At 45.8% G+C, this 25,255-nt stretch overlaps 1 protein-coding gene across 12 annotated transcripts in view; it reads right to left on the reverse strand.

The window, feature by feature from the left end:
• Window positions 1-25,255, reverse strand: part of ARMH1 (armadillo like helical domain containing 1) — a 49,549-nt gene that overhangs the window by 19,403 nt on the left and 4,891 nt on the right. For 7 of the 12 annotated variants that reach the window (XM_077845280.1, XM_077845277.1, XM_077845286.1 and 4 more), the window contains exons 2-7: window positions 15,116-15,241; window positions 13,824-14,051; window positions 7,324-7,392; window positions 6,457-6,623; window positions 4,761-4,957; window positions 2,423-2,507 (exon numbers count right to left, since the gene is read on the reverse strand). In XM_077845280.1, coding sequence (XP_077701406.1) covers window positions 2,423-2,507; window positions 4,761-4,957; window positions 6,457-6,623; window positions 7,324-7,392; window positions 13,824-14,029 — 724 coding nt within the window. In that variant the 5' untranslated portion in view covers window positions 14,030-14,051; window positions 15,116-15,241. Of the gene's footprint in view, window positions 1-2,422; window positions 2,508-4,760; window positions 4,958-6,456; window positions 6,624-7,323; window positions 7,393-13,823; window positions 14,052-15,115; window positions 15,258-15,619; window positions 15,762-25,255 lie in introns of those variants that run through there. The other 5 variants (XM_077845284.1, XM_077845282.1, XM_077845279.1 and 2 more) reach the window with 4 other exon arrangements.

Below are 25,255 nucleotides of genomic sequence, written 5' to 3' on the forward strand. Positions count from 1 at the left end.
GCAGGCTCCACGCAGGGAGCCCCACGTGGGACTCGATCCCCGGTCTCCAGGATCACGCCCTGGACCAAAGGTGGCGCTAAACCGCTGAGCCACCCAGGCTGCCCTATTTATCTATTTTAAAAAGATTTTATTTATTTATTCATGAGAGAGAGGCAGAGACACAGGCAGAGGGAGAAGCAGTCTTCATGAAGGGAGCCTGATGTAGGACTCGATCCCGGGACCATGGGATCACAACCTGAGCTGAAGACAGATGCTCAACCACTGAGCCACCCAGGCATCCTGAGAGTGCACGTCTTTTAAATCTCTTTTAATCCCTAGATTTAAGCCCAGGAGAAAGAGAGAAGCTCTGTTTATGAGAAGGCTTTATGAATGTACCTCAGAGAATAAGCAGAAGCAGAAGAGCTGACTTGTGGTGGGAGCAGGGACACAGGGTTGTAATGGGAAAGAGAGCAGAGAACGTGGGTAACAGGCCAGGCAGGTTGGTAGATTTGGTGGAGGTGGGGAGGTGTGGTTCTCAATGAAAAAAGAGGTGAAGCTGTCACCTGGCTCCTGCACCACTGATCCACTATGAGGGAAAGAGTCACTTTGCCCCCTAAGCTTCTCCACTCCATTTTCATTGGACTTTCCCTGAGAATTCCACTTTCTCTGTAGCCTTCTCAGGGGAACAAGGTCACTACCCCTTTCCAGCATGGGAGGAGGGGCGCTCATCCTCTTTCCCCTCCTCCTTCTGAACTAGTCCTTTTTCTCCTCAATGCAAACAAACACAAGCAACCCCCCAGTACTTGGCATGGTGCTTGGCACACCATGTTCAATCAATATTTGGTTTTTAAAAACAAACTAACCCTGCCCTTTAAAAAAAAAAAAAGAGTTTATTTATTTATTCATTAGAGACACACAGAGTGAGGTAGAGACACAGGCAGAGGGAGAAGCAGGCTCCCTGTGGGGAGCCCGATGCAGGACTTGATCCCAGGACCCCAGAATCAGGCCCTGAACCGAAGGCAGACGCTCAACCACTGAGCCACCCAGGCGTCCCCAACACTACCCTTTTAAGGTTAGTTCCTTCAGCTGTATCACCCAATCCTCCTGGTCACAGTCTTCTCTACCATGACTGTGGCCATCACATTGGGAGGACTTGACCTTGGTCTTGCAATTTGGTGTCCTCCAGCTCAGAGAAATTCCTCTCTGATCCTCTCTGGTCAGCACTGTTAGGACCACATCTAAGACCTGTCAGACCTTCCCTCCTCTGCTTTAGGAGGATTTTCAGGGGGAGCCAAACACGGTGTTCTCTCCCTGAACCTCCACTCTGAGAATCGTGTGAAATAACTCCCCCTAGTGGACAACCACACACATACACGCTCTGTGTTCCCAGTCACACCAAGACGACTTTGAAGTCGGTGAAAATAATAATTCTTCATTCAACAGATATACCTTGAGCACCTGTTATGTATGAGTCTGGCCTATTTGAAATTATCTTGGGTCTCACAGTTCACTGTTATCACAGGAGCAGACATCAAGCTTCTCTGCCTCCGCCAGGGTTTAGGGTGTCTGTGCAGGACTCCCTCCCTCTCTCCCTCAACAAACATGCAGAGACTGCTCTGAGGACATCAGGACAGACGTGGCAAGAAGTGCACTGAAACTGGGCGCTTCGGTGGCTCAGGTCGTGATCTCAGGGTTGTGAGGTCAAGCCCCATGTTGGACTCCAAGCTCAGTGTGGAGTCCATTTAAGACTTTCTTTCTCCCTTTCCATCTGCCCTGTCCCCACCCCTCTGGGCAAACGCATACACACCCTCTCTCTCTCAAATAAATAAATCTTTTATTTTTTTTAGCTAAAAAAAAAGCATATGCTTTGAAGCCAAATCTGGTTTGATTCTGGTTGGCTGCATAACCTTGGGAAGCATTCTTAATATCTTTGTGTTCAATGCCTTAGCTTGAAAAACATAAAAGTACCTCCATCATTCATTCATCGGAGCATTCGAATACCTAATATGAGCCAGGCTCTGTACTCTTGGGGTTCTTTTGAGGATTAAATGAAGTGACACAAGGAAAGTAGCTGGCACATAGCAGTACCGAATAGGTGAAAACTCATCAGTCCTACCACTGTCCGGTTTAGTTTCTTAGAAGAAGGAGAGTCCTCTGGGTGATTTCTGCTTAGTGGGGAAGTACCATACATGACTGGGAACCAGAGCCAGGTGGACCATAGCAAATGGTAAAGTACCTCGAGGCTGGAGTACCAGCAGTGACTGTCATTGTCTGAATAACTTGTGACCAGACCGGGCCAGCACCTACCATCAGCCAAGGCTCTCCAGCACACCCAACGAGGTTCTTTGTGACTAAGGGAAAACTTTTAATAGCTAGTCTGTCTGGTTCTCAAGGCCACCTTTCGTCATCTATGAGCAGGAGCAGAGCCAGCTACCTCCCTTACCTTCATACTGGACTTCCAGGTGCATCGTGCACAGTACCTTGAGCACGCAGTCCACGATGCTGGGGTGTGTGGTTCCAATGATCGACTGACAAGACAGACAACAGGACAAGGTGGTTACTCCTCAGATCCAGTCTACCAGGAAGACATGAAGGGCAGACTTCCAAACTGCATGGCAGCCTGGCTGAATGGGGAGCGGGAGGGCTGTTCTGAGTCCCTGGGCCTTGGCCCCTGTGCTGTACAAGGAAACTTCTTCTCCAGATAAAGTACAGAGATGGGCATCCAAGAATCAGACCGACAGTCTGTTGAGGTTGCCACCGACCCCTCTCGCTCAGGAGGCATTCAGTGAGGGGTTAGCCGGTCACCTGCTAGAGGTGCAGGGCCAGGCTGGCTACCGTGCTGGGGGAGGCTGAACTCAGCCAGGATCCTACATCTTCTGTCCTCAGGGACCTCACAGGATTGGGGAAGACGCCTTTCTACCTCTTCAACCTTTATCCTCTCATTTCCTGTCCTTTCACATGAAACACCCACAAGCTCACCCACTTACACACAACTGTCTCCATCCTCTCTTGCTATCATGCCTTTCCCCCACTTCCCCACCCCCGCACCTAAGCCTCCCAGGAGCCCAGGGGAAGCCACTTTGCCCTTCATGCATCCTTTGACAGGCTGCTGCAATTTAAGTTCTGCTATGGGACCAAAGTTGGGGTGAACCCCAACTTTTCATGCAGGGACCATCCTTCTGTTCTACCCATGCTTAGTCTCTGCAGTATTTGACCCACAGAAGTTTCACGTTCTCCCTGTTGGAACTCTTTTCCCTTCATTTATCACAGCCCTGTGTTTTTTCCCCGTTTCCCTTTAATGGCTTCCATTGGTCTTTTTCAAGGAGGCAGAGTGGCATATGGAAAGACTGAGAACTCTGGAGTTAGGGAGAGTTGGATTTGTACCAAGTTGCCTCTTCGTGTGTGGCCTTGAGTGCGTCACAGCACACCCCTCAAGGCTCAGTTACATCATCTTTGAAATGTCTGCCTCCATCAGCTATTGTAAAGACTAAAAGGCATCGCAGAGGTAAGCTCCTGGCACAGTGCCTGGTGGGTAGGAGGCACTTAATAAATGGAAACCTGGAAATAATAATGATAATCCAGCTGTTCCGCTGGACTGTCTTGCTCAGCTCCTCTCTTTAATGCTGGCGATGCTCCTTCTCTTGCTTCATCTTACCGGGCTGAGCTTGCTCCCTTCTGTTGTCTCAGTGATTACTTCTCTGTTCAGGAAACCCAACTGCCATCCTCATCTCGGGTCTCTTTCTGAGGCTTCAGACTTATTTTCTACTGTCGGCGCCTCTACAAAATATCCTCAACACTAATTCCTCAATTGAGCTAGGAATCAGAATTACTTGGGGGAGCTTAGAAAGAATAAGCATTGCCAAAGGCTGCCTGAGAGCTGTCAAGATCTATGGGAGGGGGTTCCAGGATCCCTTTTTTTTTTTTTTTTTTTTTTACACAAATGGCCTATTGTATCTTCTGCAGCCGGCTAGGCCGGCTCCTTTGATGGCAGTTGGGAGCCACCAAGGCTCATGGAGTCAAAACCTAACTCCTCCCAAATTAACTCGGCTTTTTCCTGCTCTCTCCTGGTGGCACACAACTCAGCCTGCTGCTAGTCCAAAATTGGGTGTCATTTTTGGCTGCTTTTGTTTTACTGCCCTCCATCCCATGCACTCCACCTCAGAAAGGTCTGTCTGACCAGGTCACTTCTATTCCCAGTGCCACAGGTCAGGCCTTACCATCCCTTTGATCTCTTGTCTCCCTGTCTCCACTGAGCATGGGGCTGTTTTGAGAGCTTTTGATAATTCATCTCAAGATCACTCTTGGAGCCTCTCTTACCTCCTTACTAGCACCGAGTATTCATGTGGCCACCGTGTCCCAAATCCGATTCTATTCACATTCAGGAAGGCAGAAGCCAGTAAGAGAAGAGGAGATTTCCCAAGCCCTGGCGATCTGGCCTCTCACTTCCATGCTATCTACAAACGCACGGGGATTCCTTCCCTACCAAATTGACTCCTGTGAGCTTTTCTACAGTCTTTTCATCATCCTTGTTGCTTGTCTCAACCACTTTTAAGTCTGCCAACATCTTTCTGATCCTTAAGTAAACAGGACAAATCACTCTGCTGGGAGGCATGAACTCTTTGCCCTGCCTTGGCCTTCTGGAAGTAACGCTGATTGAATAGCAGACATACAGCGGGAGGCTGAGCTCTGTTTCTCATGTCTGTGTGAAGTGCAACTGTGGTAGGTAATTTTAAGGTTAGTGTGTTGAATCAGAACCACAGGAGCATGCAGCCTGGACTTACCTGCGCAGTCCTGAGAGTCTGCAGGGACAGCTGCTGAGCTTTTGGGGACGCACAGGGCAGCAAAGCTATTAGACCTTTGTACACTTGATTCTGGTACTTGGGATTACCGTGGACCAAAGAATCCATCAGAACTTGCACTTCTTCCTGGGTCTCTTCTGATTTAGACTTTGCCAAAAACTCTGCTATGGATCGTACACCTGAGCAAAGAAGAAAGGAAATGCTCAATTGGAAGAGAGTTATGAAAACAATCCTCATTCAAGATTACATAATATCATGCTCTGGTTTCTCTTCAGATCGTATAAATCTTTCGCCTTTTACATAATATGGGGGAGGGGGACAACTGAGATGTGTTAACCAGGCCTGTTCAAACGAAGCAGAATCCAGGCTCAATTCTCATGTTGCCTCACTGTCTTGTTTACTTTAAGGCTCTGTGGCTAGAGGATTTTGTTTCAACATAGGCATGTCAGCTTGTCAAAGTCTGTTCTAAAGTTTAAAATGGCTCTGCAGGGATCCCTGGGTGGCTCAGCGGTTTGGCGCCTGCCTTTGGCCCAGGGCCTGATCCTGGATACCTGGGATGGAGTCCCATGTCAGGCTCCCTGCACGGAGCCTGCTTCTCCCTCTGCCTGGGTCTCTGCCTCTCTCTCTCTGTGTCTCTCATGAATAAATAAATGAAAATATAAAATAAGTAAATAAAATGGCTCTGCAAAATGCACAATTAAACATGTGTTTGGGATTGCCATATGATAATTATTTTTTTAAGATTTGATTTATTTTTTCATGAGAGAGAGATAAAGGCAGAGGGAGAAGCGTTCCCGGTGGGGAGCCTGATGTGGGACTCGATCCCAGGACCCCAGGATCACAATCTGAGCTGAAGGCAGCCGCTCAACCACTGAGCCACCCAGGCGCCCTGCCATATGATAATTAACACATGTGCAGCATCCAGGAATTTACTAGATGTTCCTGACAGATGCTGCCTCATTTGATCCCAGAAACATACTGAGAGGAAGGTGTTAGTCCCATTTTATGGATGTGTACAGTGAGGCCCAGGAGAGGCCATGGGGAGACATAGACGAGAACAATGATGAAAAGTTAAGAGAGGGAAGTGCTTTGAAAAAGGGATGCGTGGGGACATGATATCTTCCCCATCCACCTCCATCAGAGCACAGGATGGAACATATGGAAATGACAGGGTTATTTACCCTTCTCACCACACTGTAAGCTCTTTGAGGAGAAGGACTGTATTTTATTCATCTTCATATTCTCAGCACTCCCTATCTATCTATCTATCTATCTATCTATCTATCTATCTATCTAATCTATCACACATATTCAATGATTTTATTTCCATTTTATTTCTAGAGTTATTCATAACTCACTTAATTTCACAAAGGATTTTAGGCAATGGCTTAATAAATCTTTGTTGAATGGATGCATGAAAGAGGATATATTTAAAATGGAGAAGTATTTCCAAAACCACCATGGAAAGATTTTGAGCAAATGATGAATCAGGAAAATCATAAATCTGACTCTCATGATGGTGATATGGACAGGAGCTAGTTGACTCCACTGTACAAAGTGCTTCTGTGCAACCTGCCCATGACATGTTTTCCTAGAGCAGTGCTGGGTACTGCCACCATTTCACCCAGGCCCCTAGGGAGACAGGGAATTGCCACCCCTGACATAACACAGTACCCACCATAACTTTCACAGATGAGCTCCTTGTACTTCCTGCCAGTGTTTGCAATAACCTGAAGTAGCCTGATGGATTCCTTCTTGTCCTCCTCCTTGATCTTCTCCATCCCAAGTATTTCCAAGAGTGTCAGGACTCCTCCAACCTCAAGAAATTCTTTAAGGTACCGATTACTGTCCAGAGGAATACAAGAGTAGAAATAAGACACTTGTCATGTTCCTGGGCACTCACCTTTCTAAGGGATCCCGAGGTCCAGGCAGTGTTCATGGGCAAAGTGACACAATAATTTGGAAGTTTTTCCTTCTAGCAATAAATGCAAAAGTTAAGTACATTGGACATTTCTTGTATTTGGTTTTCCAGAATCTGTTCCTCCTCTTCTTGAAATAGCACCTCAACTATCCTTTGGGGAATCACCCCTCTGCCTCTCATGGGCCATGCGGTTTTGGCAGGGTGAGCAGGTTACAGGGCATGCCATCATTCTGACTGCAGCAATTGGTTGGGACCAGCCATGTGACCTCAGTTGGTCCAATGAGGCTCAAAACCTGGAACTTTCGTGGGAACCCCTGGCAAAGATATGCTCTTTTTTTTGGGTGTGGCTGAGCAAGAAGGATGCATGTCTGGAGCCTCTGAAGGCCACAGCACATGAAGGCCTATGAATACAGAGAGGGAGAGAGCTGAGAAATGAAGAAAGAGAGAGAGAGAGAGAGAGGCCAAGTACTGATGACATTTTTTGAGCCCCTGGATCTAGCCAGGCCTAAAATATGGATTTCTACCCATGTGGTAGAATGTGGTGGTCCCATGTGGTGTGAATGCCAAGGACACCATGAGCCCATATGCACTGAGATCCCAGAATCTCTCTAGAATGGAACTCACCTGCTCACAGCAGACAGGAAGATGCCAATAGACTTTAGAAGCTTATCTAAAGAGGAGCCAGTCATATAGCTGTACGACAAGTTAAAGAGTGAATTCTAGGGTGGTTTTCCACACAGAAACTGGATCCTGTGTTGATTCCTCATAGCATCTATGGCCCAGGATGACCAACAGTTGAATTGTGTCCTTTATCTGAGAGGGGCCGCTAGGTCGAAGGGGAAGTGGCAACAAACACATAGTGGGGGGACACAAGGGATGGTGCTAGCAGGCATGTTCGCCATTCCCCCAGGAAGCTTTTCTGGGGCAGTTTAGGCACCTTGGGTCTGACAGGCCCCCTAGAGAGCAAGAAGGCTCTGATGAGTAAGAGGCGCATGCAATTTGACTATGAAAGCATAGTCAATTTTCCAAGCCTTTCTACGCCATGACCATTGCACCCTTGGGTCTCAGCACAGTTCATTACTTTATGCCTCATTTTTAGACTTCTCTAAAAATAATCGGCTTCATCATTAATTCTCAATTTTGTACTTGCTCAAAGCTTTATACTGGAGGTCACTATCTTTATGAAGAATTGCGTGCCTTCCTAATAAGAACAACGGGAGATGGTGGAAAAATTAAACTCTGATTTAAAACAACCTCGGTATTTAGTGTTATTTTTTAATGTGAGCCTTGCAAAAAGCTTCATTGCAATAAAGCATCCAGAGCACGCATCGGCTCGGATATAAGGTACGAAATCAACCCACAACAGAAAAGGAACCAGTCAACAATTACTAGGCTCATAACACATCACAGGCTCTTAGAACACTTAAGAAATTAGCTGAAATTATTGCAGCTCGTGGAGGATGACTGAGAGCTTCCAAGACTGATAAAGGCTAATGTAATGGGTTGGAGGTAATGGTGCTTTGTTGGGGGGGAGGGCGCATGAGGCAAATTATCTCTGCTGCACCCTGGTTCCCAGGATGCCAATAGAAGTGGAGACAGATTGGCTCATTAGGAAAGGCTCTTTACTGCAAACACAGTGTTTGCTCCGGAGCCAGGCTCCCCCTGCCTGTTGCAGCTACAGCTGGAGGCCAGGCTGTCAGCCCAAAGGGTGGTCCTTGTATTCTCCTACACTGTCCTCCACCCATCTCCCCATGACCCCAGACCCTGTTCCTGCCTCACTGCCTTCTCCCTCTTTTCCTCAGTTGCCAGCCAGGCTCACCAACTGCCATCACCTGCTTTTCCTCTGTCCCAGGCTAGTCTTGCTTTCACAGTCACTCATTACACATGCTTCTGGCCCATTATTTCCAGCAATTAGTTCCAGAAGTTTGCCACAATGTCAGCCGGTGCTAACTAGTCCTAAGCCTTTATTGTGTGCCAGGCACTGTGCTGCTCTGCTTGCGTGGTCTCATTTAATTCTCACCGCACCCTGGGGTGGCTGCTATTAATATGGCCATTTACTTCATGAGGAAGCAATCTCAGATAGGTTAATGACCTGTCCAGGTCTCAGAGTTAATGGACAGAACTGGAATTTGAACCTGGCAGTCTAGCTCAGGGTTCCTCTTGTCAGGCCTTCCGCCTGTGGACAGATGGAGGGTGTAGGACTATTTACACAGCTCATCTCTGGGGATGGTGTTGGACATGGAGCTGTGGGTCTGCCCAGGGCCCTGGGGAGGGAGGCAGTGAAGAAGGGTGGATGGGTAAGGGCTTTGGGCCAGACAGACCCACTGCAAACCTCATCTCTGCCATTCGCTAGTAAATTACTCAACCTTTCGAAGCTCATCTCTCTTATCTATAAAACGGGATAATGCCAATCACCTATTAGGCTTGGTGTTCAGCTCCAACAAGATAATATTTGTACATCACATAGCTCAGTGCCCAGAGGATAAAAAGACATAGTAAGTGGCAACTAATACTTTTGTCATTATAATAGATAAATCCTTAGTGTTACTGGTCTCTTCTGGAAGTTCAAGGTTAGAAAAGGGGTTTGAAGCTACTGTGAGATTAGGTGGTAGTCAATTTTACAAAGCATAGTGATGCTGATATGTTTTCCTTCCAAATCCACCATAACTAGAGGGGTGGGGAGGAGATGTGAGGTCATTGATTTAACACACTCTATCACTTCAGCTGCTCTCTTTTCTCTGTTGCATGACAAGGTCACAAAATTTAGGAAACGGCATAATTTCAGGCATAGAAACTGAACATACAGCTATATACTGAAAGCATGGTTCTTCTCTTTTTTTAAAAAAAAAGATTTTTAATTTGTTTATTTATGAGAGACATACAGAGAGAGAAGCAGAGACATAGGCAGAGGGAGAACAGACTCCCTTTGGGGAGCCTGAAGCGAGACTCAGGCCCAGGACCCTGGGATCACGACTTGAGCCAAAGGCAGATGCTCAACCACTGAGCCACCCAGGCACCCCTGAAAGCATGTTTCTTTCAGTCATTCAATAAGTGTGCTGTGAGTGTCTCATCAATATTGGGCATTCTGACCTGCACTTGGGAGATGGGGAAGGACAATACAATGCCTAGAGCGGTAAGTGCAATGACTAAGTAAGAAAACATTACCACTTAAGGGGGAGGGAGGAAAGATCCTGCAACAGAGACTGAGAACTGGCCATGGGAGAAGGTGGGGGACAGGACATTGTAGGAAGGGGCAGTGATCAAGCAGGACTGGGGCTAGAGGGAGGTGAGTGCGCCATTTGCTTCAGTTGTGAAATTTCAGGGGGCATCAACCAACTCAGTAATCAAATAATGTTCCATAGCACTACGTAAAAAAATCAAAATTAATACCAAAAAATCCACGATGAATGAGATACTCCCAAGTTTTAAATGAAGATGGGATCTGCCCCTGCACTTGTACAACCCTGCCTGCCTCATTCACCTCGTCCTGAGGTCACATGGAAGATGCTGCCAAGTAAGATGAGGCGGGAAAAGGGTAGTCTGGATTTGGTGACAAAGAGGTTTCTGCTAACCTTGGTGAGGTTAGTGTCACAAGTTGTGAGGTGGAAGCCAGATTATAGGTGCTGATGTTTCTCAATGTATCATCTTTGGACGGCAGGCATCAGAGTCCTCCAGGGTGCTTATGAGAAACAAAGAGGCCAAGGGACTCTCCTTAAATCTACTAAATCAGAAAGTGTGGTTGGGGTGGGGAGGCAGCCTGGTTAACTGCATTTTATTTATTTATTTATTTATTTAACAAATTATTTTATGGGATGCCTGGGTGGATTAGGGGTTGAGCGTCTGCCTTTGGCCCAGGGTGTGATCCTGGAGTCCCGGGATCGAATCTCATGTCAGGCTCCCTGCATGGAGCCTGCTTCTCCCTCTGCCTGTGTCTCTGCCTCTCTCTCTCTGTATCTCTCATGAATAAGTAAATAAAAAAATCTTTAAAAAATTATTTTATTTATTTGAGAGAGAGAGCATGAGCGGGGTGGGGCTGGGAGGTGGTGCAAGGGCAGAGGGAGAGGGAGAAGCAGATTCCCCACTGAGCAGGGAGCTCAATCCCAGGATCCTAGGACCATAACATGAGCTGAAGGCAGATGCTTAACCGTCTGAGCCACCCAGGCACCCCATGGTAATATGCATTTTAAAGCTCTTTCATGCACACTAATGTCTGAGGACATTGGGTTCAACCTAGAGACACCATCTGTAGTATTTCCCTTGGCCTGTTCCAGGCCTGAGTCTCATTAGTAATTTTGTCAATGACTTAACTGTAAGGAAAAGAGTTGTGGTTACTTTAGCCTTTAGTTCTGTCCAGTTGCAGACTCTGGTTCACTCATTTCTTTACTGAACAAACATGTAATAAGTACCCCTTATGTGCCAGGCATGGTCCTGGGCATTAGGAATATAAAGATGAGAAGAGATGTGATTCCTACCCTCACAGAGTCCAGTGGGGAAGATATATATATATATATATATATATATATATATATATATATATATATATATATATTTTAAGATTTTTTATTTGAGGGCAGCCTGGGTGGCTCAGTGGTTTAGCGCCGCCTTCAGCCTGGGGTGTGATCCTGGAGACCCGGGATCGAGTCCCCACGTCGGGCTCCCTGGATGGAGCCTGCTTCTCCCTCATGCCTGTCCCCCACCTCTCTCTCTCAAATAAATAAATCTTTTTAAAAAGATTTTATTTATTTATTCATGAGACACACACACACACACACACACAGAGAGAGAGAGAGGCAGAGACACAGGCAGAGGGTTGAGGGAGAAAGAAACGAAGCAGACTGTGCTGAGCATGGAGTCCAATGCAGGGCTTGCTCTCTCACCCCTGAGATCACGACTTGAGCTGAAACCAAGATTCGATGCTTAATCGACTGAGCCACCCAAGCACTCGAGATATATTTTTTAAAGATTTATTTATTTGACAAAGAGAGAGCCTAATGAGGGGCTTTCCCAGGACCCTGAGATCATGACCTGAGCTGAAATTAAGAGCTGGATGCTTAACTGACTGAACTATGCAGGTGCCCCAATATTAAGTAGGTACGAACAATACAATGTTATGGTGACTGAGACAGAGGGGCTGCCATAAGCACATGTAACGGGGGAACCTAGGTCAGCCTAGGCTCAGAAAAGGGCTTCCTGAGGAAGGGATGTTTACACTGAGATCTCAGTAATGGAGTAAGAATTAGTCAAATAAGCAGTAGGTTTATTTTTTTAAATTTATTTTATTTATTATTATTATTATTTTAAGAATTTATTTATTCATGAGAGACACAGAGAGAGGTAGAGACACAGGCTGAGGGAGAAGCAGGCTCCATGCGGAGAGCCTGATGTGGGACTTGATCCCAGGATTCCGGGATCATGACCTGAGCTGAAGGCAGACGCTCAACTGCTGAGCCACCCAAGCGTCCCAAGGAGTAGGTTTAGAGAAGAGGAGAGGGTTCAGGCAAGGAGAAAAATATATAATAAAAGGATCTGAGAGGTGCCTGGATGGCTTGGTGGAGTATGCAGCTCTCAATCTCAGGGTTGTGAGTTTGAGCCCCACATTGGGTGTAGAGATTACTAAAAAATAAAATCCTAAAAAAAAGAAAAAAAAAAAGAAAAACAAAAAAGGATCTGAGATGATCCATGGAATGCTGTGGGCACACAGAGCAGGAATATCCTCAAACACATTCATAACCTGAACTTTCAAATCTATCTTCAACCCATCTGTCTCTGGGATTCCTGAGCCGAGGCACTTCACATACGACATGTCCCAAACCAGACTTATCTACACCACCTTTTTTTGTATTCCCTTCCCACATAATGGCAACCCATTTACCTGGTTTCCCAAGCCAGAAATGTGAGTCATTCTGTGGGACAGAAGTGCAGATGGTAGTTGGATTAATAGGTATGGAATCAGATCCCAGAGAGAAATGTGGGCTGGGGCACACAACCGGAGAGCCCTTCAGGTGGAGTGGGGTTGACATCCTGATACTGGATTGGGTCACTGAGGGAGAGGGATGTGGGTGGAGTCTCAAGGAACATCCACATTTCAGGGAAGGCCGAGGAAAATTAGAGATGGGCAGAAAGAAAGGAGAAAACCAAGAGAACTGGTATCACAGACACCAAGGAAGAGTGTGCAGTTTTTTGTTTTTGTGATGATCTCCATGTGCTTTTTCTTCTTCCTTTTTTTCTTTCTTTTTTTTTTTTTACTGAAGTTTAATTGGCATAGAACATTATATGAGTTTAGGGAAGAGCGTTTTGGGAAGTGGTAATGGCTGACAATGCCGCTGAGAGGTCATGTGTAATGACCAAGGATGTGGCCACTGGGTTTTACAATTAGAACAGCATTGGTAACCTTGGTGAGACCTGCATCAGTGATGGAGACAGAAGTCACACTGCAGTGGGCAGAGGAGATAAGGGAGGTGAACTAGTGTAGACAGGGAAAGTCAATAACCTCTTCAACAAACATCACCATGAAGAGCAGGAAACAGGTGGCACACTGGTTTGAGATGGGGATTTAATTTTTTAAGGCAGAGAGATTTGAGTAGGCAAATGCCGATGCAAAAGCTGGTAAGGAGGCAAAAGAGGAGGTCATCAGAGAGAAAGAATAAAGGCCGTGAGGGCAGAGAGAGGATTAACCCCAGACAGAAGGAATACCCACTTCCAATCTGATGGTAGCAGAAGAGGTTACGAGTGAGAATGAGGATACAGGGATCCCTGGGTGGCGCAGCGGTTTGGCGCCTGCCTTTGGCCCAGGGCGCGATCCTGGAGACCCGGGATCGAATCCCACGTCGGGCTCTCGGTGCATGGAGCCTGCTTCTCCCTCTGCCTGTGTCTCTGCCTCTCTCTCTCTCTCTCTGTGTGACTATCATAAATAAATAAAAATTAAAAAAAAAAAGAGAATGAGGATACATTTATCGGTTGGCAAGACAGGAAGGGAAGGAGTTCTTGACTTTGAGGATGCTACTTTGATCAGCAGACATCCTGATTTAAAATTTTAGAGAATCGAGAGAAGAGCCCTCTCAGTAATCTTTGTTCCTTTTCTCCTTTGAAGACTTCCCAGTTTATTTCTGTTTGGCAAAGGATACATGAGTCTAAGCCAGGTGGTCAAGCGTACCAGGAACAAGCTGCCTCCCTGTGAAAACTCTTGCTCCAGTTCAGGAGCCGTCTTGCCTTGGTTGGCCTTGATGAAACTGTCAAGGATGTGACTCCTTGCAACTTTGCCGGCGTTGTCCCAATCATGTAAGAAACTCAAGAGCCGGCTAATTGCTGCCTGTTCCTTTATGGAAGTCATGGTCAGTCAGGCCTGAAGTTGGCTACAGGGGAGGGAAAACAGACAGGTTACCAAGATGTTTAGAACCATGCAAGTCCTGTTACTCTGTGGGTTTGACTTTTCCAGCAATCAGCTGGAGGCAGGTGAGCCTCTGTCACCTGTGTGGACGTTGTAACATTCAAAAGCCCCCCCCCCCGCAAAAAAAAAAATACACCTCTAGAACAGATCACCTCCTACTCGGACAGGGAGGATTTAGCTGTGTTGTCACAGAATTCCAAGGTGGTAAAGGTCTGTTTCACGTTTAAGAGCTAGCATTTTAGCTCTTGGGATCCTCTGCTGATGGCAGCAACTAAAAGGACCAGCTGAGATGAAGATGCCTGCTAAAAACCTGGGTCCCGTTTCACCCCTCACTTCACATGGGGCCAGAGATTTGGGGCCTTTAGAGACCTGGCCCTTCTCATACCAATCAGCTAAGGAAAAATGCTCCTTAACCTTGTACCTTGGGCTTTTTATACTAACTCTCTTAAAAACAACTTTAAAAAAAAGTTAGTGAGAAGAAAAAGTTCCCATTCCATAGTTGGATTAATGGGCTGTGGTTTGTAGGAGTCTGTGTCCTTGGGAGAGTGTTTTCAGTGGGGGAGGGAAGGTTTAAAATAAACCCGTTTTCCAAAAATAGTTGTGATTGAAAGTGTTATTATCCATAACAAATGTTAGTGCTGATGGGAGAGAGGCATGTGTGATTCTTTTGTCTAACAGACAAGTGAAAGTCATATTTCACATTATCATGGGGTTTTCTGTGATTTACAGAATATTTGTGAAACATTACTTGCAGGGGCCATGATTGATATGGAGAGAACAGCTTGTGTGTAGGGGAGATGTGTATTTCACGAAGACTGTTCAACATGAAATTTACAGTCCCATAAAGTGCTTCTACATCTTCGCCAGAGATCTAGTTAAAAGGACTTTACAGTCTGAAACATCCTAAAATTGATTCTAAATTAACGTTTCCTCACATGTATTTGAGATATTGATGGGGCCCAGCTATCAGAATTTTATTAGGAAGCAATAATCTGAGGCACACGGAGACAGACATACATACACACCAACCTCCACTACTCCCCAGAGGACACTGGATATGTGCTCCCGGGGAAGGGCGTCCACGTAACCTCGGGAGCGGAGACAACCATGGATTCCTGTCAGCCTTAGCAGCCAGGTGAAGGGCTGTGGATCAACCTAAACACAAAAATGACTAAAATCCCTCCTAGGATCAGGGATCCATCACCGGGAATGACATTATAGCCCTAAGTCTGACAATAACTTTCAAGGGCCATGGCCACTTGCAACAGCCAAACGGGCCTCAAGAAAATAGAGACGAGTGGCTCTTCTGGACCCAAGGGAAGAGGAGTCGAAACACCACCATTGGCTATTTTATAAGGCAGGAAAGCACCCTGTGCCCACCCAGCTGCCCCCACCCCTGGTGTGGGTGGACCCTCCCTAGCATCAAAACTTAAAGTGCCACCAGAGATGCACCCAGCAATTCTAAATTCTAGGACACAGAGGGAGGGAAACTTCTAGCTCCCCGTTATCCCCCTTGGATCTTCCCTATCTTACTCTTTTCTTTTTCTTTCTTCTTTCTTTCTTTTCTTTCTTCCTTTCTCTCTCTTTCTTTTCTTTCTTTTCTTTCTTCCTTTCTCTTTCTTTCTTTCTTTCTTTCTTTCTTTCTTTCTTCTTTCTTCTTTCTTTCTCTTTCTTTTCTTCCTTTCTTCCTTTTCTTTCTTCTTTCTTTCTTTCTTTCTTTCTTTCTTTCTTTCTTTCTTTCTTTCTTTCTTCTTTCTCTTTCTTCTTTCTTTCTTTCTTTTTTTTTTTAATCTTACTCTTTTCTTAACAGGAAAAGGAAACCACAAATGGCAGCTTTAAAAGTCACAGCGATGCAGCTGTAAACCAGTGACCCTGCAGTGCAGGGACAGCCTGTGGCACCCTGTGAGGTGCCGTGGGAGATGAGGAGATGAATACGGCACTGCCGGGGCCCTGGGGGAGCCCCAGACCTTGAGGTATAGGGGAAGGACGTGAGATCTGGAGGCAGATCTCATGTTCTGGGAGCCAAGGAGAGAGGCCTCTGAAGAAGCCAATCCTGCAACTCCTTGATCTCAGACACCTTGGTCAGGACCTCTAGACCCTGAGATAACTAAGTCCTGTTGTTTAAGAGCCTCCAGCCTATCGTGCTTTGTTATGGCAGCTCCAGGATCGAAGTAGTGCCCTTACTTCACTTAAACCTGTTAGTATTTACATTATTGACCAGATAGAGACACACGGTTCACTCAAGCTATAAACCACCATTACATTTCCTTTCTCTTGCCAGTTGGCTTCACCTGGATTAATATTTCTGACTACCTAGTGGTATTTTCTTCCAAGTATTCCAAACACACAGCAATTTTTCCAAACGTTCAACCCCTAAGTGATCAGTTCCATCTTTCCCCTGGCGACTGCTCTCCCACAGTCCTCTCTCTTTCTGCTCCAGTTTGGACCGGTGGCTTGCTAAGCCTGGCACACAAACATCCTGGGATTTCCCTCTGCCAGTTTTCTCTGTTGACTGTCCTGTTTCCCGGACCTGGCTCTTCCTCCTTTTTGGTCTGCTCTCTTATTTGGTCGAAGCACATTCCTCAGTAGTTTCCTAAGAAATGAAAATTACTTCTTGTGTGTATCCTTGACAGTCTGAAAGTATATTGACTTTGTGTTATACTGGTTGGGTATACAATACATGTCGGAAATAAACTTCCCTCGGTTTGAGCCTCCCTAGTGTTGCTGGTGGAGAAGTCTGACATCATTCTGATGTGGCTTGTTTTAATTCTTGATGCTTTTAAATACTTTTCTGAAATTGTAGTGTTGTATGTCATGTTACAAGTCTTTTTCACTTAGTGTTCTAGGCCCTTGGTGGGCTCTTGATCAGGTGCTATGTCCTTTGGGTTTTGGAAATTTCAGGCAATACCTAATCTTTTCATTGAGGAACACATAAATGTCGGTCTGGAGGCTTTTTTTCTGACTCCTGGGGTCTTCGGGACTTTTCTACTTTTGGGTGTGTGTGTGTGATGAGAGGGTGGGGGTGCTGGATGCCTGGCATCTGGCATCCTGGGAGTGGAGTGAGGAAGGGGCTGGGGCTGCCACACACGGTGTGTAGGCTTTCCCTCCATCACTCACTTTCCACCCTATATCTCATTCCTGTCTTTCAAACTATGCCTGAGGTCTCTGAGTATGAAGGCCTCCAGAATTCAATTTCCTTCCTCCTTATGCAGCAAGAGAGCTTAGGGTGGGCATGTGGCTTTTTTTTTTTAATTTTTAAAATTATTTTTTTATTTTTTGGGCATGCGGCTTTTGAGAAAGGAGAGCTCTAGGGTGGGGGCAAAGTGCTCTGCATACAGGCTTCAGCCAGTCCCCCTATGCTTAGCCCCACTCCTCATGTCTAACCTGTGGTAACTTGGGCCTCCAATGCACTAAGATTTTTGGAGGTTAAACTGGGTGAACTGACTTGCTTCTTGGTAATCTCTCCTGGTGGGCACTTAGTTTGTAACTTCTTAGGATGTTTCAAGCCAGGTAACATTCCCCCACCTGCCTTCTACCTTTCAAATATTTGTTGAGCTTTCATCTGCTGTTGCCTCCACCTCTGAACTTTTGTGACTTAATACCTTCCTATATTTCTTTTTTTTTTAATTTTTATTTATTTATGATAGTCACAGAGAGAGAGAGAGAGGCAGAGACACAGGCAGAGGGAGAAGCAGGCTCCATGCACCGGGAGCCCGACGTGGGATTCGATCCCAGGTCTCCAGGATTGCGCCCCGGGCCAAAGGCAGGCGCTAAACCACTGCGCCACCCAGGGATCCCTCTTTTTTTTTTTTTTTTTTTTTAAGATTTATTTATTTGAGAGAGAGAGAGAGAGAGAGAGAGAGAGAATGAGTTGGGGGAGGGGAGAGGGAGAAGCATGACCCTGGGATCATGACCTGAGCTGATGGCAGATGCTTAACTGACTGAGCCACCCAGGAGCCTTTATATTTATTTTTAAAGGTTTTACTTATTTTTTTTTAGGCAGGGAGGGGCAGACAGGGAGAGAAAAACTTAAGCAGACTCTGCGCTGAGTGCAGAGCCTGACATGGGGCTCCATCTCACAGCCTTGAGACCACAATCAGCTAAATCCAAGAGTCGGTCACTTAACTGAGCCACCCAGGTACCCTGCCTCTGTATTTCTTTAGTGTTATGTCAGGGAGGTTTGGAGAGGTAGGGGAGATACAGGACTATAGTCATGTTTAATTAAGAGTCTCTAGTCATTTATTTTTATCTCAACCTTTCTTCAAAATAAGACCTTTTAAAATTTTTAAAATTTATTTTATTTAAATTAAATACATATAGTGTAGTATTAGTTTCAGAGATAGAGGCCAGTGATCCATCAGTTGTATATAATACCCAGTGTTCATTACATCATGTGCCCTCCTTAACGTCCATCACCTAGTTACCCCATCCTCCCACCCTGCCTCCCCACCAGCAACCCTGTTTTTTCCTATGACTAAGTCTCTTATGGTTTGTCTCTCTCTCTGATTTAATCTTGTTTTATTTTTCCTTCCCTTCCCCTAAGCTCCTCTGTGTTAACTTCTACATATGAGTGAAATCATGTAATTGTCTTTCTCTGATTGACTTGATGACTAGTTCGATCCCTGTCGTTGCAAATGGCAAGATTTCTTTTTTTTTTATGGCTGAGTAGTGGTCCATTTTGTGTGTGTGTGTGTGTGTGTGTGTATGAGGATATATATATCCTCCATATATATGTATATATGATACATCATATATATATCATTTATATATATGATATATCATATATATATCATATCTTCTTTATCCATTCATCTGTCAATGGACATCTGGGCTCTTTTCATAGTTTGGCAATTGTGGACATTACTGCTATAAACACTCAGGTGCAGGTGTCCCTTCTGATCACTATATTTGTATCTTTGGCGTAAATAACTAGTAGTGCAATTGCTAGGTTGTAGGGTAGTTCTATTTTTAACTTCTTTTTTTTTTTTAATTTTTATTTATTTATGATAGTCACACAGAGAGAGAGAGAGAGAGGCAGAGACACAGGCAGAGGGAGAAGCAGGCTCCATGCAGGGAGCCCGACGTGGGATTCGATCCCGGGTCTCCAGGATCGCGCCCTGGGCCAAAGGCAGGCGCTAAACCGCTGCGCCACCCAGGGATCCCTATTTTTAACTTCTTGAGGAACCTCCATATTGTTTTCCAGAGTGGCCACACCAGGTTACATTCCTGCTAACAGTGTGAGGGTTCTCTTTCTCTACATTTTCTCCAACATCCATCATTTCCTGACTTGTTAATTTTAGCCATTCTGACCTGTGTGAGGTGGTATCTCATTGTGGCTTTGATTTGTATTTCCCTGATGATGAGTGATGTTAAACATTTTTTCATGTGTCTGTTGGCCATTTGTATGTCTTTTTTTGAGAAATGTCTGTTCACATCCTCTGCCCAATTCTTGACTGGATTATTTGTTCTTTGGGTGTTGAGTTTGATAAGTTTATTATAGATTTTTTCTAGCCCTTTATCTGATAAGACATTTACAAATATCGTCTCCCATTCTGTAGGTTGTCTTTTGGTTTTGTCAACTGTTTCCTTTGCTGTGCAAAAGCTTTTTATCTTGATGAAGTCCCAATAGTTCATTTTTGCCTTTGTTTTCCTTGCCTTTGGAGACTTGTCTAGCAAGAAGTTGCTAAGGCCGAGGTCGAAGAGGTTGCTTGCTGCCTGTGTTCTCCTCTAGGATTTTTTTTAAAGATTTTATTTATTTACTCATGAGAGAGAGAGAGAGAGGCTGAGACATAGACAGAAAGAGAAGCAGGCTCCCTGTGGGGAGCCCAATGTGGGACTCGATCCCAGGGCCTCGGGATCATGACCTGAGCCAAAGGCAGATGCTCAACCACTGAGCCACCCAGGTGCCCTCCTCTAGGATTCTGATGGATTCCTGTCTCATATTTAGGTCTTCCACCACAAAATAAGACTTGATAAGGATTATAAACCTCCCCTCCTTCCAAAAACTCCCAAACCAACCAGTAAATACAATTTTCAAAAGGATTAAAAAGAAGGAAAGAGTGGGAAAAGGAGAGAAATGTGCCAACTTCAGGAGGGAGTTGCTGGGATAAATTCTGTATCTGAGTTTTTTCTTGAGGGGATACATAATGTGTCTTTCAAGGTGCAGGGAGGAGAGATGATGGCAGGGAGAAGAAACCAACATTTTTTAGTGTTTATAAGAGCTAGTCACATAGAATATGTTTTATGGACATTATTTGTTTTAATTCTCTTAAGTTCCTGAGGAGGTAGTTATTATTATCCCTACTTCTCAGATGTAAAAACTAAGGTTTAGAGAGGTTTGCTCTTTTTTATTTTTATTTTGTTTTATTTTATTTTTTTAGGTTTGCTCTTTTATTGAAGGTCTCACAGCTCAACAGGGGTGTAAACAAACTGCACTCAGATTGTGTAAAACTCGAGTCCAGGTTCTCTCCTTTAAACTAAAAGCATTCATTCTGCTCTCCCGTGTATTGCAAAATGTCACCAGTAACCTTTTTTTTTTTTTTTTTAAGATTTTATTTATTCATGAGAGACACAGAAGAGAGAGAGGGGCAGAGACACAGGCAGAGGGAGAAGCAGGCTCCACGTAGGGAGCCCGATGTAGGACTTGGTCCCGGGACTCCAGGATCAGCCCCTGGGCCAAAGGCAGGCACTCAACTGTTGAGCCACCCAGGCATCACACCAATAACCTCTTGTTGTCAAATTCCCTGGCTAACTTGCAGTCCAATCTTGCTTGGCTTCTGATGGGTTGTGGATGACTCTCCAAACATTTCTTTCCTGACCTCACTTCCTCCTGGTTCTATCCCTCCCTAGAGCCTCCTCAGACTCCTTCGTATGTCCGTTCTGTTCTCTGTTATTTCTCATGCTTTGTAATCTTCTTCAATCCCATCACTTTGTATTACACATGTAGGCTTCCGGATTCCCAAACCCATGTTGTCAGCCTGGGTCTCCCTCCTGAGGACCAGATGCCTGTATCTAAAGAGCTAGGGGAAGTCTTCATCCTTATGTTTCACACATTCTTCAAATCCTAAGTCCCCAGGGTGGCTCAGTTGGTTAAGCATCTGACTCTTTTTTTTTTTTTAAGATTTTATTTATTTATTCATAGAGATGCAGAGAGAGGGAGAGGCAGAGACACAGGCAGAGGGAGAAGCAGGCTCCATGCAGAGAGCCTGACGTGAGACTCGATCCAGGGTCTCCAGGATCACGCCCTGGGCTGCAGGTGGCGCTAAACCGCTGCGCCACCGGGGCTGCCCTCTTTTTCTTTTTCTTTTTCTTTTAAGATTTTATTTATATTTATGCATGAGAGACACAGAGAGAGAGAGAGAGAGAGAGAGAGAGGGAGAGACACAGGCAGAGGGAGAAGCAGGCTCCACGCAGGGAGCCTGACATTGGACTCAATCCTGGGTCTCCAGGATCAGGCCCTGGGCTGAAGGCGGCATTAAACCACTAAGCCACCAGGGCTGCCCAGCATCTGACTCTTGATTTTGGCTCAGGTCGTGATCTGAGGGTCCTGGGATCAAGCCCTGTGTTGTTGGGCCCTGCTCTCAGTGGGGAGTCTGCTGGAGCTTCCTCCCTCCCTCAGCTCACCCCTTCAAATAAATAAACCTTTAAAAATGCATATTTGACAGATGTCCCTACTTTAAACTTTTCGGTTGTTCCTCATTACCCTCAAGATAGAGTTTCAAACATCTCAGCCCAAAGAACTTGTCTCAATTCCGCCACAACTGAAATCTGACTTCCCTTCGGCCCCGCCCCTTGTCACGGCTTCTAGTGGGAATTAAGAGGAGGCTGCCAGCGTCCCCAGGGTTTGTCCCCAGGCTTCACAAACCGGTGTCTACATTCCCGAACTAAATCCTGTCTTTTCCTGTAGCTCAAGCCTCCTGTCCTTCCCCCCTGCTGTGCCTTGGCACTCATTTATGGGCCACTCCCTCCTGCCCACGAGGGCGTGGGCACCTGTCTTCCTGTTTACCCAAGCGCGGCTGGGCAGTGTCAACATCACCATGTTCTATCTTTGCAATCTGGGTGGCTGGTATCGTCCCTGGCACATAACGGGTGCTCAACAAGTGTTATTTAAACTGACATCCGACACAGTGTGCTCATAATGAGCACTTTAATTTCCTTAACTCCACACAGTAATTAATTAAACAGATGTCCTGGGTGCCAACCCCTAGCCAAGCACTGCCATTGGGACTGGTTAACATGACAAACAAAGTCTTTGAACCCTCAAGATTCTCAGAGATTTGGTGGGTGGAGAGAAAGGCAACCTGGTGATTTTAATTAAAAGTGAAAAGTGCTCTGATGGGGTAAATCCCAGGATGTGCTGGAGCAGGTAGGAGAGGCACAAAATCAAGACTATAATGACCTTGAACCTGTACTTCCAACTAACCCAGCACTGATACTCATGATCCACATGCTAAATGCTGTGACTTGCCTGTGATGTCTGCAATCCCCAGCTCCTTACCCTCCCACGTCTTCCATCTGTTCTCAAGACATCTATTCTTGCCACAAAGCAAGAATGTCCTCACAGTCCCTCATGTGATCTGTACCCACACCTGTCCTGTCTTCCTTCCCCTTCCGGAGCTATCCATCCTTCCTGCCTCCGTAGGGCCCTCACTCCATCCACTGCTCTCTCCTCTGTATCCTCAACTGCTCTATTTAGGCATTTTTCTGTTTATGTACTTAAAACAAAAGCAAAACACGAACACCAACCTACTTACCTCAACCACATGACTTCTTCCAGTTACCTCTCTGGTTTTCTCACTTCACAGCAAAGCTTTTTTTTTTCTTCACAGCAAAGCTTCTTAAAAACCTCTATGTACTCTTTCCTGTTCTCCCACTGACCATTCTCTCCTCAACCCACTGTGATTTGACTTTTCCCTCCCTCACTACCCATCCCCCACACTCCACTCCCACCACTATACCCAGTGTCTCTAACCTCCTAATTGCTCAGTTCAGTGAGGACAGTTCAGTCTTTTGCTCACTTGTCCTGTTACTGCAATAACTAACAACACTGACCGTGCCCTCCTGCTCAGAAGGCTTGCTTCCCTGATGCCTCTGCATCATGACATCTCCTGGTCTGCCTGCATCTCGGACAGCTGCCTCCCTCTGTCCCATCTCAGGCCTCTGGAACCTGTCGCATTGCACGAAGGCCTCAGTAAGTTGCTTCAAACACAATTGGGAGTCTCTCTGTCTGACTTCCAGTCTCACATTCCATTAAACATGAAATTCAACAAATCGTGGTAGACAAGTGTGTCCCATCTTTATGCTAGGCTTCTAGAGATAAGTGTGAAAAAGACACGGTTTGGGGTGGCATTGAGCCCTCTAGATAAGCAACTTCAGTTTCAATAGTGTACTAGGGGCACCTGGGTGGCTTAGTGGTTGAGCATCTATCTGCCTTCAGCTCAGGGTGTGATCCCGGGGTCCTGGGATCGAGTCCCACATTAGGCTCCCCACAGGGAGCCTATTTCTTCCTCTGCGGATGTGTCTGCCTTTCTCTCTGTGTGTCTCATGAATAAATAAAATCTTTTTTTTTTTTTTAAAGGGTGCTAAAGCACTACAATGGGGTGAGCACAGGATACTCTGAGAATGTGAACAAAGGCGGACTTCTAACCAGCCATGATTGGGGTAGTGGCTGTTCTGGAGGGCATTCCAGAAAAGATGCCATTTGAGCTGAAAGGTGATCTGTAGATAGCTAGGTGAAGAATGATGGAACTGTCTCTCAAGTAGGCAAGTGGAAGGCAGTACAGGCTGTGGTTAGGAACCCAGACACCAGAGCTCCATGATCTCCTTCCTCCTGGCTCTGTGACCTCACACAAAGTACTTAAATCCTTTAGGCGTCAGTTCTCTTACATGAGAAGAGGTGATACCTCACAGGGCCAGTAGACCACCTCACATAAAAAGCTTAGCTCCTATTTTCATTGCTGAGGTTGTTCAGAATGGCTGGAGCACAGTCTGAGGGTGAAAGCGGCAAGAGATTAAACTGAGGAAACAGGCAGAGGCCAGAGAATGAATGGGCTGTGCGTGCTGTGCTGCAGGGTGGGCCCTTCATCTAGAGGGCCATGTGAAGGTACTGAAGGGTTTGAAGTCCAGAGTGACAAGAAGAGAGTCTGTTCTAGAAATATCATCTTGACTGCTGTGTAGAAAGGTGACCGTAAGGGGGCGAGACGGGAAGTGGGGCACCGGTTAGGAAGCTGGCTGTCTCCCTTATCTTGGGAAAAGATGCTGGTGACAGTAGGGCTGGAGAGAAGCAGAAACGCCAAAGAGGGAGAAGCAACAGGACCTGGTGACGGGCAATGGAGGATGAAAATGGGGGAGGAATCAGGATGCCCATCCCACTGTTTCTGACTTCACAGAGAAAATAGGGCCCATCAGGCGCACCGCCCTTCTCTACCCTATCAGGTCAGTACCCAGCCCTTCCATGTGTGTGCGAGTCCGCCCCTCCGTCTTCAATCTTTCCATCTTTCTGACTCCCCTTAAACACCTGCTCAATTTTCATCAACCAAAATCAGTATGTAAATGGTGTCTTCCAAAAATTTAAATAAATAAATAAATAAATAAATAAATAAATAGTGTCTTCCTTGACTCCCTTTCCTGCCAGCTTCTATCCTTTCTCTCTTCTTCTTTTTTTTTTTTTTTTTTTTCCTTTCTCTCTTCTTTTCCCCAAACTTTCTCCTACTGGCCTACAGGGTAAAGTCTAAACACCACATGAATGTACAAGGCCCTTCAAACTTGGTCCCAGGCTAACCTCATCTCACTTCTTAACTTCCCAGGCCTTTCCCAGGCCCTCTGCTTCTCATTGCTGCTCTAACATCAAGAATGGCCAGCTTCCTTTTTGTCCTTTGGCTAATTCCCCAAGACAGCAGGTGCTGTTGGTTCTGTGGTCCCCTATTTCCCCTCTTTCCCTACTATTTTGTAAAACTTAACCATCCATCCCACTAGAGTGTGAGTTCCTCAAGGGCAGGGGTTGGTCTTCCCTATCTTTGTGTCCCCTTCCCTATCTTTGTGGCCTGGCATAATGCCTGGAACAAAATAGATGTTTAATAAATGTGTGCTGGGTGAATGGATGAAGAAATCAGCGAGCTCCTGTTTGGATGGTTATTTCCGAAGGTCCATGATATGTAGGTCCATAAAACT

Source organism: Canis aureus, chromosome 13, assembly GCF_053574225.1.
Source record: "Canis aureus isolate CA01 chromosome 13, VMU_Caureus_v.1.0, whole genome shotgun sequence".
Taxonomy (NCBI): Eukaryota; Metazoa; Chordata; class Mammalia; order Carnivora; family Canidae; genus Canis; species Canis aureus.